Source organism: Podarcis erhardii (genome assembly GCF_964252035.2).
Source record: "Podarcis erhardii genome assembly, chromosome: 16".
In the NCBI taxonomy this organism is placed as follows: Eukaryota; Metazoa; Chordata; class Lepidosauria; order Squamata; family Lacertidae; genus Podarcis; species Podarcis erhardii.
In genome coordinates, this window is record NC_138514.1 from 37,732,926 (window position 1) to 37,744,743 (window position 11,818).

Below are 11,818 nucleotides of genomic sequence, written 5' to 3' on the forward strand. Positions count from 1 at the left end.
TAAATTCTAAGTGCATTTCATAAAAATAGGGAGCTGAATTCTGGAATGCTGGTTTTTTAAAAACAGGACCAACCGTTGACTACTTAATATTGCAGTGTATTGCCTGGGTCCTAAAATAACCCCTAGGAAAAGGAAGCAGCAGCAGGCCTCAGGAATAAGTGCCCCCTGCCCTGCGCTAGACCACTGGAAGGTGGGTCCTCTTGGGAAAGCTACAATTAGTCAAGGTTCTTGAGTTGCTGAAGGTAGGCACAGCCTTGTTCCAGCTTCCTGGGACAGCAATAGAACTATTTATTTCCTAGGAAATGATGCTCTGGGCTGCTCAAACTCACATGCCCACCTGTGTTTCTAGCCTTCTTCAGAGAGAGGCCTGTTTCTAAGGCAGAGGAAGGAGGTTCCCTCCTCACAGACCCCGCTGCAGGGGCACGTGGCACAGTTCAAAAGTCACATGGTGGTTTCTCATCACAGAGCTGCTCCTGCATCCTGCTGACTCCGTCCCAGGCCAGGTCCTTCTCTGCTAACATTCTCCTTGGTTGAATCTGAAAGGAGAGATCAGTCCTTGTTTTTTATTATTTATTACAGTTCTCTCCCACATTTCCTCCGAGGAGCTCAGGGCTGCATATACGGTTCTCTTCCCCTCTCTATTTTGTCCTCACAACAACCCTGTGAGGTAGGCTAGGTAATCCAGAGAGGAGAACCATTTCCCCAGGTGATTCCAGGAACATAGGGAAGAGCTCCCTGGGGGTTCTAGGAAGCTGGCTTGTGCTGAGTCAGCCCATCAGCCCCATACCTGAAAGGGCTGACTGATGCCAACCAGGGATTGCATTGTGTTGCTGTAATAACCCAGGAGAAACTCTCCTCCCGTTGCTGGAAGCTCCTCAGCACTGAGATAGACCTGGGGAAAATAAAGCAAAGGCAGTCAGCATTCAGCAAAACATCTGGAACGAAGCAGCCAGCAGTGATAACCTCTCTTCCCCCTCACCTGCTTGGCATCCTCCTCAGAGGAAATCTCGTTGTCTTGCACCCAGGCGTACATCACGTAGTCATTTGCATGCTTGAAGGTCACCTGCAAGGGGAGAGAGCTGCCTTGAGCACAACTTGGCTGTCAGGGGAGTGAACACCTGTCTAATATGTGAGAGCTATTTGCTCTGGTTAGCTAAGGAAATGGGATGCAAACTCTGAACTGTTTCACACTTCAGTATTGCTAAGAGTGATATAAGGTTTTAGAAATGAGGAAATAGGACGACAAAAGCAAGATTAAGCCAAGGCCACACAATGATTTATCACAAAGTTTGTAACCTTTTCTCTAAGGAAATTATGGCAACACATAGAGGCTTAGACACAGACAGAAGAACTGGCCTAAATAATCCAAAAGATTCCCATACCAGAGACCAAGTCTCTCATCAGTCTCCTGGCTTTTGACAGCTTCCATCACAATGAGAATTTTCAGGCACAAGGAGGTTTGCCACTCACGAGCCTCCTCCTGTCTCTGAGCCTTGCCTTTGTTTCTGCAGCCTGTTCTTTCCCCCAAGGGAACCCTCCAACCCTGATACCTTGGCTCCACACAACCCACCACTGCCTCCTTTTAGTCATCCTTGGCTGCAGGATGCCAAAAATCCTCTTGGAACTGTGGGCACTCTGGGCAGGAGGAAATCTCTGGCACTGTCAGGAGGGACCAGGAGAACCTTATGAGGAACGGCTAAGGGAGCTGGGCATGTTTAGCCTGGAGAAGAGGAGGTTAAGGGGTGATATGATAGCCATGTTCAAATATATAAAAGGATGTCACATAGAGGAGGGAGAAAGGTTGTTTTCTGCTGCTCCAGAGAAGCGGACACGGAGCAATGGTTCCAAACTACAAGAAAGAAGATTCCACCTAAACATTAGGAAGAACTTCCTGACAGTAAGAGCTGTTCAACAGTGGAATTTGCTGCCAAGGAGTGTGGTGGAGTCTCCTTCTTTGGAGGTCTTTAAGCAGAGGCTTGACAACCATATGTCAGGAGTGCTCTGATGGTGTTTCCTGCTTGGCAGGGGGTTGGACTCGATGGCCCTTGTGGTCTCTTCCAGCTCTATGATTCTATGATTCTATGATTCTATGAACCTCTTCTTCACACGGAGACAATGGCACAGTTTTTCTCATGACCACAGCACACCTCACCCTCAAAGGAGCAGAGGAAATGGAAGCCAGGCCATTGGTATGCTGGCTCTGTGCTGTCTACAACAGGCATCTCCAACCCGCGGCCCTCCAGATGTTTTGGCCTACAACTCCCATGATCCCTAGCTAACAGGACCAGTGGTCAGGGATGATGGGAATTGTAGTCCAAAACATCTGGAGGGCCGAAGGTTGGTCTACACTGCAACAGATCTCCAGGGTTTCAGGCAGGGGTCTTTCCCAGTTCAAGAGGCCAGGAATTCAACTAAGGACTCTTCTGCATGCCTCTGCTGTTGAGCTACTATCCTGCCCCCCTCAGTACACATCTGTGGCAATGTCACCTTGTAGAGACCAATCCAATCCCAGGCACTGCTTGGAAATTCAGGAGCTGTGGAGTAGCGGACGGTGGCATCTTGCTCAGCATCCCAGGTGCCCACAGGATGCAGCCTGACCAGTGGGACAGGGGGCAGAGGCTTCATCTGGAAGAAAAGGAAAGAAGTTGTATCCCATAGCCACCCATTCAGCAGCAGTCAAAAGCCGCTCTTCAGGCTCCCAGCTCTGAAAATGGTGGTGCCTCGCAAGACGAAATTAATCCGTTCCGCGAGTCTCTTCGTCTAGCGTTTTTTTCGTCTTGCGAAGCAAGCCCATTGACGGCTTAGCAGATTAGCGCTATTAGCGGCTTATCGGCTTAGAAAAAGGGGGGGGGGAGGAAAAGAACCCTGCAGGAACTCGCAAGACATTTTCGTCTTGCGAAGCAAGCCCATAGGAAATTCATTTTGCGAAGCACCTCCAAAATGGAAAACCCTTTTGTCTAGCGGTTCTTCCGTCTTGCGAGGCATTCGTCTTGCGGGGCACCACTGTAATCCCCAAGTGCTGCCACTTAAAGGTAAAGGGACCCCTGACCATTAGGTCCAGTCGTGGCAAACTCTGGGGTTGCGGCGCTCATCTCGCTTTATTGGCCGAGGGAGCTGGTGTACAGCTTCTGGGTCATGTGGCCAGCAGGACTAGGCCGCTTCTGGCGAACCAGAGCAGCGCACGGAAATGCCATTTACCTTCCCGCCGGAGCGGTACCTATTTATCTACTTGCACTTTGATGTGCTTTCGAACCGCTAGGTGGGCAGGAGCAGGGACTGAGCAACGGGAGCTCACCCCGTCACGGGGATTCGAACCACCAACCTTCTCATCGGCAAGTCCTAGGCTCTGTGGTTTAACCCACAGTGCCACCCGCGTCTTGTGCTGCCACTTAAGGTATCCTAAAAAGGTTGTAGAGTGACCCTCCAAAAAAATGTGGGGGGTGCAGCAGCTTCACAGGAGACCTTCCCAAATCAGTAGGCAGACGCAGTTACAGTTTGCAAGCACCTACACGAGAGAAGAGTTTAAACGGGCCTGGAAATCAAAGGCAGAGTCAATCCTGTTTATCTACTTAGGGTGCGAGGGCTCTTTCTCCACCAGCCATAAGATGGTTCGTGATCTGTCTTTGAGACACAGAGCAAGACTGCAAAGCAACCATCAGAAAATGCACCTTGGGTAGCTGGAAAGCTTGTAAAGCCTTCCCAGGTCTTCTGTAGCAGGGCTTCATCGTCCAGCCATTTCTCTGATGGAAGGGACCGGAGTCGTGACCCGGTTCCCTTTTCCTAGAGCCAGTTCTGCACTCAGTGAGAGGAGAGCATTACCTCAAGCACAAAGGTCCCAGTGACAGGTTTGTGGTCGCTGATGCCGTAACTCATGTGGCTGATGTAGCTGTGCAGGGACACAGAAATGGCCTCCTCTTCTGGCATCTCTCCTGCTTCCGAGGCCAACTGCAAAAGATGCTTCACCCTCCAGAGGATCCGGTCCGTCCATGCAGGCTTCCGCTTCTTCCCACTGCAAAAGGGGAGGCAGTGAGGACACACCAAGGAAGCAAAGCACCCATGGCAGCAGCAGAGGCATTATGGGGACAAAGCAACCCAATGCATACACTGCCCCCCCCGCCTTCATTTTACAGCTCAATCAAACAACATCTGTACATTAGCAGATCTAAAAGAAAGGCAGACAAAGGAGGAGGGAGGTTAATCAACTTCGTATCAGAAAACAACAGGAACTAGCAGCAACCAAGTGTTAACCAGGCTGCATCAGCTACATTTACATGAAAACGTCAAGTGCTCAGGAGAGGTTTGCCCACATTGAAATTTGTGCTACCTGCATTTCTGGCCCTGATCCTGGGTAGTTTTTCAAAAACTCTGCTGTCTCTTCAGAGTGAAATGGTCATAACCCCAGGAGACAAACACAGCCTGGGCTACTTGGTCATTCGCAGAGGACTCAGAGCATGAGGCTTTTAATCTCACGGTCATGGATTCGAGCCCCACTTTGGGCAAAGGATTCCTGCACTGCAAGGGGTTGGGCTAGATGACCCTGCAGATCCCTTCCAACTCTATAATTCTATAATAGAAAGATGTGGGGAGAAGACAGTTTGCTCGGCAGCACTAAACTCTTATTGCCACCGGAGTTATCAGTAACTTAAGATCTGACCTGTTCACTCCATTCCCCACCTGGGTCTCTTTGAAGGGATTAAGCTACCCAAGGGGCAGCTGAGCAACCTACGAATCCTGTTTTAAGCTGCTGACCTGACTAAATAGCAGCCAGCAGAGCCCTTTTGTGCCTTGTAGAAGCAAGTGCAGCAGAAGCATTTCCTATCCTGACTTCTGAGGAGCCCCAGCAGGCAGGCAAGAAAGCAAACCTAGTGAGCCAACAAAATTGAATCCACAAGGGTTATCATGCTGGAGAACAGCTGCTTTCTTCATCCCCATTAATCACTGTGGGGGAAACTCTCCCTTGCACCTAGATGCAGGAGGCTCTTTTTTATTTCAGGTCCATCGTGCCAATTAGCAGGTTAGGATCAAGCCTCCAGCAGCTGGAGAGAATAGAGCAGCAACAGTTTGAAATGCTAATAGTCTAATAGTCTAAAATGCTGAAGATTTGGAAAGGAGGGCATCAAAATCTCCTTACTTAAACCAAAAGAGTGTCTTCTGCCCCCTGAAATAGAAACAGACATTAGTGCAAAAATCCCAAACACCAATTCCACTGGAGCTCTTTTGGAGGACGGGGCCAAGACACTGATGAAGCTCTCTCCTTCCCCAAACCGCCTCCCGCTTTCTTCTCAGGTGATTCACCTTCACCAGCCTGGTCATACATCCAAGATGGGTGTGCTGTGGGGGTAACCAGCATTTACCTGGTGTCATAGTCATTTGAGTACAGGTCAAACTTGTAGGTGGGTTTGAACTTCAGGGGCCCCTCCATGAATTCTTGAAGAATGGGTTCCTTCTTCTTAGCGATGTTAAGCTGCATAAATAAAAAGAAAGGAATAACAGAAACGCAAAGCAGCAACCAGGCCCAACTAAAAGAATCCTACATAGGAGAAGTTCAGCAGCCTCCTCTTCGAGGCTTGCTTCTTTCTCTTTCTTTCTTTCTTTCTTTCTTTCTTTCTTTCGGAAAGGAGATCCACATGAAGGTCATTTTACTCCACAGAAATCAATATGGAATGGGACAGGCAAGTTTCACAACTTCCCAGGAGGAAATTTAGAGCCAATTGTGAAATAGATATGGACCAGGAATAAGGCAAAAAAAATATGACAACAAAATGTAAATATTCACAGATTTGTTTCCAAGTGACATTTGGGGGGGGGTGAGTCATGGGTGGGTGGAATCAGCTGGAGAAACTGTAGGGTCTTCCATCAGGGGAAGCCAGGAGAGAGAAGAAAGCAGAAGGTCCTGGTGGTGGCACCTGCACAGGAATGAAGAGAAGAGAACTTGGAGGTAGTACCTGGTCCTTTTCCCACAAAAGGCTGAATCGGCTGTTATTGATTGATTCTCGAATGAAATGCAGGCCGTAATCTTCAATCCGGAAGTTCAAGTCACCAAACCAGAAGAGAACGCTTCACAGAGAAGAAACGAGAAATAACTGCTTAAGAAAGCTTCGAGGCAGACATCAGACATAGCAGATTCATCCGCACATATCATCTCAGGGGCACATTTACTCTGTAGTTCTCCATTATCTTTCACCACTGTGCAAAGTTATCTGTCCTCTTGCTTGCTTTGAACTGCATGGTTTTTTCCCATTAGGAAGCATCACTTAGTCTTGAAAGTGACAAGGCGCGGAGGGCGGGGCGGAGTCAGGCTCACTACTTACAGTGGCTCCCAAAAGAGCTGCCAGAACAATGCTCAGAATGGTCCTCCCTCTCTGGTCCAGGCACCTTACCTCCCTCCCTTCGCAGAACCAGGTGCTTCAGAGCAAAAGGGAAGACTTTCCAAGCTTGGGAGTGAGACCAAGGGCTGTTCTGCTTGAGGACCTCCTCTTCTTCCAGGAATTTTGTTCCCTTGAACGGACTTCTGCGGAGCTCTGAATAAACCCTAAACTACAAAATTCCACAGCCGCTATCTCTTTTTAGGAGTTGGGCAAAAAAATTGTTATTTACCTGGGAATTTGGAGCGTCAAGTAAGTTTGTGGCCTTCTGCTCAGCTTTTTATTAGGATAAGTTGAATTGAATCCACATTTTATTGATGAACATTTTAGATTGTTTTTAATGTTCATTTTTGTAAACCACTTTGGGTTGCTTTTGTGGAAACAGCAACAAATTAATCACCACCACCATCTTCATGAAATAACCGTCTTCCGGATGCTCTCACTTTGGGTTCAAAGCTATCAGAGGGGCTCCCTAAACTAAATGGACAATGACATATGCAGCAGAGGCCAAGCCAAGCTGCATCCTCTTTTCCTAGAAGCAAGACAGCAGGGCAGCCTCGACCAGGTTCAGTTGCCACTCACTCGTGATCCAGGACGTTGGGAATCTTTTCGCCTTCAAACTGCTGCATCTCCAAGATACGCTCAAAGTCATCCAACCGCTGTCCTGCATTCTCCATGTGGGCTGGCAGGTGGCAGTTCAGGAAACAGATGGTATGTCCATAGACAGACATGCGAGTGGTGACGCCCCCCTTGTTTCCCTACAAGACATAAGAAGCCAAGGCACCAACGGATCAGGTCCCCCAGATCACACAACAACAGTGCTTGAGGCTGTTTTGAGACTTGTTTCCACTGAACTTGTTTCCATTTACAGGTACATTTCAGAAGCAACACCTACCATTCATAAATATCAAACACAGTGCTATTTTTCTAGAAAAAGAGGTGTTGGAACTTATCAGGAATACCTCCTTTGTTCTCTTATAATGGCAACGGCGCCCACCTGAGATGTGTCGGAACTGAGTTCCAGTGAGTTTCTGCTAAAAAAAGCTCTGGTCAATCCCAAATTTGTTTGAAGACAAGAAAGGGACTGGAATCCTCAAGACAACAGAGAAGTATGCCACCATGAGTGTTAAATAGGTAGCCAGGAATCAGACTGTTCTTTGGGTACAGAAGCAAGGAGCAAATTTGCTAGCACCAGGGATGGCAGCACTTTTTGCTCTGATGTGGTCCAATCCTGCATCATCATACAGATTAATCTCCATAGCCCTGGACAAGTTTATAACTTCAGACAAAATGTTTTAAAACTTTACTAAAAGGAGTAAAATTCTATATGTTCTTTTATTCCTCACTGAAGCCACCGCAGACAACATGCAGAAGCCAAGACTAAGTTGCAATTTGAAAAAGCCATTAAAATGTCTGGAAAACACGGTGAGCTGCTTACCCAATATCCGTAGAGACCCGTGCGAGTGAACTGGCTCTGAATGTCCCGTATGAAGGGGACGTGAGGCTGCTTTGCAAAGACCAGGAGGAGGAGGCCCTGCATGCGCATGGAAGACACCTGCAAGCAGAGGAGATTTTTAAAAAACAAACACTAGCGACCCCCCCAGAAAAGGTTAGGATGCCCCAGGAAATCCCAGGCCTGGGAAGGGAGTCCAAACACTGCTCAGTTGGCTAAAGAAAGGCGACTGCATCTTCTCTGAGGGCCAAGGAAAGCTTCTGCTTCCTCCATTCTTGATGGAATTTGAGATAAATGGAAGTCAGGCAGTACCAAGAATCTCTTCCTGCCCAGCCCTGATAAAGGCACTGGGGAGCATCTGACCAAAGCCAGTGCAATGCTCAACAGAACTCTGGCCGTAGAGTAGTGTCTGAGGACCAAGCACAGGAAACATCAAAATTGTAGCCTTGCCTTATTTAATTTAATGCACAGCCACTGCAATTCTAGGTGGTTGGTAGGCCTTTTGGAATCAAACCAGACTAGAACATTCTTGAAATCAAAAGAACATAAGAAGTTCCTTCAGCAACTGGATCAGGCCAAAGGGGTCCTCTAGCCCACTGCCCTGTTTCCCATAGTGGCCAACCTGCTCCCCATAAGCAGGACCTGAAAACAGCAGAAATACTCTCCACACTTGTAATTCACCGTATTCAGAGGCACTTATTGCCTCCAGACCAGTGGAGGGAGCACAGAGCCACTGTGACTACATTACTTCTTGCATCGGAGACAATTCTAGAACACTTAATTCCAAAAGCCAGCCTTGAATGGTTTCTGCTTTGGCGAGTCCCTGGGAGGAGCGGGTAGTCGCTGAGAATGCCTCCCCAACATGCCTTTCCTATGCTGAATGCAAACTCTGGAACACTTGCAGCAGATCTAGGACTGTCTGCTGATCAGGAAGGAGGCAGGGCCACGCCCAAATGACAGGACACCTCACATGAGAGAATATTCATCAGGAGAATATAAGCCAGAGGCCACCAATAGACAAATCAACATGATTACCTTGACATAGCGCAGAGGAGAAAGAACATTCATGAAGAAAATACTCCAAGGATCATCAAAGGCCATGTCGGATAGGAAATTCACAATCTTGGAGTTCACCTCCTGTAAACTGAACACGCCAGGGTTAACCTAGGTAATCTTACATCTCATTTTGACAAAAAGTACCCAGACCTATTGGGAAACACTAAGAGCAGGAGCGGCTGCTGTCCCTCTGCTGTCCAATAAGATGTTTGTTAATCTTTTAACCCATTGCCTGCATCCACAGGAAAGCAGAGGAAGGGAGGGTGCATCACTACACGGTGGCACAATTCTGGATACCATCTTAGCACACTAAATACTGACTATTCAGTACTACTCAGTGAAATCACACACCAAGAGCATTCTTTCTCGAAGTCCACACAATCCTGAATGGCTGCCCCTTTTCTTGAATGAGATCTCTCACCTGTGCCACATTCCCCCTATGTCCAGAGACCTACAGAGACCTTCTGCAAAAGATCTCAAGAAGCACCATGCTCGTGAAGGCCGCCTCCTCGCTTCTGCAGATGGCATGAGCAGGATGATATCCCCAAGAAGAGCCCCAGCTCTAGTTCCCAAAATACCTACCCAATGACATACATGTCCATTTCCTGGTCTTGCACGTTGAGCTGCAGCAAAGAGGTGACATCAGGAGGGGGAGAAGCTGTGCCCACGTTCCAAGTCACCAAGTGCAACCTTCAGAGACAGACAAAAGGCAGTGCAGCTGAAGTACAAACAGGTGGGGACAGGTTCCTGTCCGGCACAGCTACCTCGTCATCCCATTAACCTCTCCCCCTCCTCGTGCCTTATTATCTGTAATCCTGCCCTAAAAACACCAACGCCCCGCTGGAGAGAGCCTGTCTGCCTGGGAAGGGCACCTGATCCCCAGAAGCTTCTGCTTCTGCATCTTCCCACAGATCAGAAAAGCCTCGTCGATGGTGCGTGAGACTTCCTCGTGGATCTCGTCATCGGAGCTGACGTCCTCCACGCAAGCCATGAGCTGTGCCACTCGCTGCCGCAGCTGCAGCCGCCCGCTGGAGCCCGCGCTGCTCACACTGGCAGAGCGGCTGCGCAAGGCAGAGGGGGTGCCCTCCAGGTCCAGCAAGGAGACGGAGAGCAAGTCCTGAAGCGGCTCTTCAGGCTGCAAAGATGCCATGGGGCCAGAAGGAGAGGGGCATGCCCCACGCCCCACCCAAGGCGCCCCCCAGCCAGAGAAGTGTCAATGTAGGCAGAATTAAGCCTTGCTTCTGGCACAAGCTAAGCAAGGAAGCCGTCAACCGCACCAGAAGGCAACTCTGAGGCAGGAAGGGAGGTCCTCTTCCTCTCCTTGCAAGCCCTCAAGGTGCACCCCCCACACCCATGCCACGCGCCAAGATTTAATGCCACTGGAGCCTGGAGATTTATGAAAAGCTATTGTTAACTGAGGCCAATCACATGTTTCTGCCACTGTGTCATGGAGGTATAATCACTGGTTTTGAGGCACGTGCCCCACATGGAGGGATTGCCAAGCCAGGGACCAAATCTGACAAGTGAGCCCCTCAGGAGGCTTTTATTAACACAGCTTCTGGCTAGGAAGGGGTTTGGGGGGTCAGAGGTGGCTGTTGGAGCTTAGCTTGTGGTCAGAGAAGTGTGGGGAAGGGAAAACATATTTGGCCTGTTACAGGTGGCCTTGCAAATGCTGCCAGACTACAGCTCCCATCACCCCTGAGCACTGACTCCGCTGCTTGCTGGGAACTAGAGCCCAACATCCACTGGAGGTTCTCCGCAAATACAGGCGCTGCAAAGGCAGAACGCGGATGTACCGCGCAGGGCCGCGGTTTGGAAGACCTGGCTGGGACTTAAGCGCAAGGCCCCCGTCCCGCGGGAGGAGGGAGAAGCGCCACCGGCAGGCAGCCCGGCAGCCCCCGATCCTGGGCGTGTTCCCGGCCGCCTGCCTTTCCGCGGGCGCGCCTGATCACCGCCCCCGGAGGATGTGGAAAGTGCGGGCCGGAGAGCCCCTTTGGCAGCGGGCGCAGCACCTGCTAAGTAAGCGGCCCACGCAGGACTCAAATCCCAGCCGGTGCTTTGCAAGCCGAAATCGGCTTTCGCGCTTCCCGCGGCGATTAGCATAACTCCCGCTCCGGAGCCTCGGCGCCGCATCCGGGGGCTTTGCTGTAAGAAGGAGCGCCTGTCCGCGGGCGGAGGCCGGTCACGGGGCCCCGAAATCCTTCGGGAGGGGTTGCTGCCTCCTCGCGGGAAACCCCAAGGGGGCGGAGGAGCCTCGCGGGAGTGGGGGCGCCACTTGGGGCAGGCAGGCAGGCAGGCGGGCAGGCTCGGGCGCACTCTGCACATGCCCAGGGACTCCCTTGACTCCGCCGGGGGCACGTGGGCCAAAGGGGAGTTTCCCCAAGACGGGTCCCCCGCGCGCCTGGGCAGGCGCGGCCTCACCTGAGACGCCGCCGTCCTTCCTCCGGCTCCATCGCGGCTGCCCGAGAAAGAAGAGGAGGGCGAGACGGCCGAGACCGGAGGAAAGAGCTCGCTCCGCTCTTGTGACCGCTCCGGCCAATCGGGGCAGGGGACGAGGTCGGCGCGCCTCCTGATTGGCTGGGATGCCAAGAGGCCGCGTCGTTCTGAGCACGTGATGCAAACAACGGGTAGCGAACGCAGAGCTACGCAAAAAGGATAGAGTGTCATATCCCTTGCATTTCCGGATAGAAACAAGAAGCTGCCCAAAGAAGTCAATGGGGTTTTGAGGGTCGCTGCGCCGGAAGATGCGACCCTGGTGCCTGCTGCTGTTCATGATTTGAATTAATTTTATAATGAAATGATTTTAGAATGTTGTATTATTTTATTGTTGTTAGCCGCCCTGAGCCCGGCTTCGGCTGGGGAGGGCGGGATATAAATAAGATTTATTATTATTATTATTATTATGGGGCCTGACCCCAACCCGCAATATCCGCGCGAGGTTACC

At 50.4% G+C, this 11,818-nt stretch overlaps 1 protein-coding gene across 3 annotated transcripts; it reads right to left on the reverse strand.

The window, feature by feature from the left end:
• Positions 1–75: 75 nt before the first annotated feature.
• INPP5K (inositol polyphosphate-5-phosphatase K) lies at positions 76–11,426 on the reverse strand. 3 transcript variants are annotated; one of them, XM_081843848.1, is made up of 13 exons: positions 11,296–11,426; positions 9,457–9,564; positions 8,854–8,962; positions 7,804–7,920; positions 6,948–7,123; positions 5,946–6,057; positions 5,355–5,464; positions 5,132–5,158; positions 3,820–4,009; positions 2,488–2,625; positions 980–1,063; positions 788–892; positions 76–536 (listed from the first exon to the last, which is right to left on the reverse strand). In XM_081843848.1, the coding sequence occupies exons 1-13, from the start codon at positions 11,325–11,327 to the stop codon at positions 435–437; spliced, it is 1,410 nt and encodes a 469-aa protein (XP_081699974.1). In that variant the 5' UTR covers positions 11,328–11,426; the 3' UTR covers positions 76–434. The 3 variants fall into 3 exon arrangements, with proteins under 3 accessions (XP_081699974.1, XP_081699972.1, XP_081699973.1); XM_081843846.1 differs by lacking the exon at positions 11,296–11,426 and adding an exon at positions 9,747–10,508; XM_081843847.1 differs by lacking the exons at positions 5,132–5,158; positions 11,296–11,426 and adding an exon at positions 9,747–10,506.
• Between the last annotated feature and the right edge of the window lie 392 nt (positions 11,427–11,818).

Excerpts from the sequence above, each read along its gene's own strand:
- INPP5K (XM_081843846.1), bottom strand. The coding sequence starts at position 10,024 with ATGGCATCTTTGCAGCCTGAAGAGCCGCTTCAGGACTTGCTCTCCGTC. Across the intron at positions 9,565-9,746 it reads CAGAAGCTTCTGGGGATCAG|GTTGCACTTGGTGACTTGGA; the intron begins GTGCCCTTCCCA and ends CTGTCTCTGAAG. Across the intron at positions 5,159-5,354 it reads TCAAATGACTATGACACCAG|GGGGCAGAAGACACTCTTTT; the intron begins GTAAATGCTGGT and ends TTTCTATTTCAG.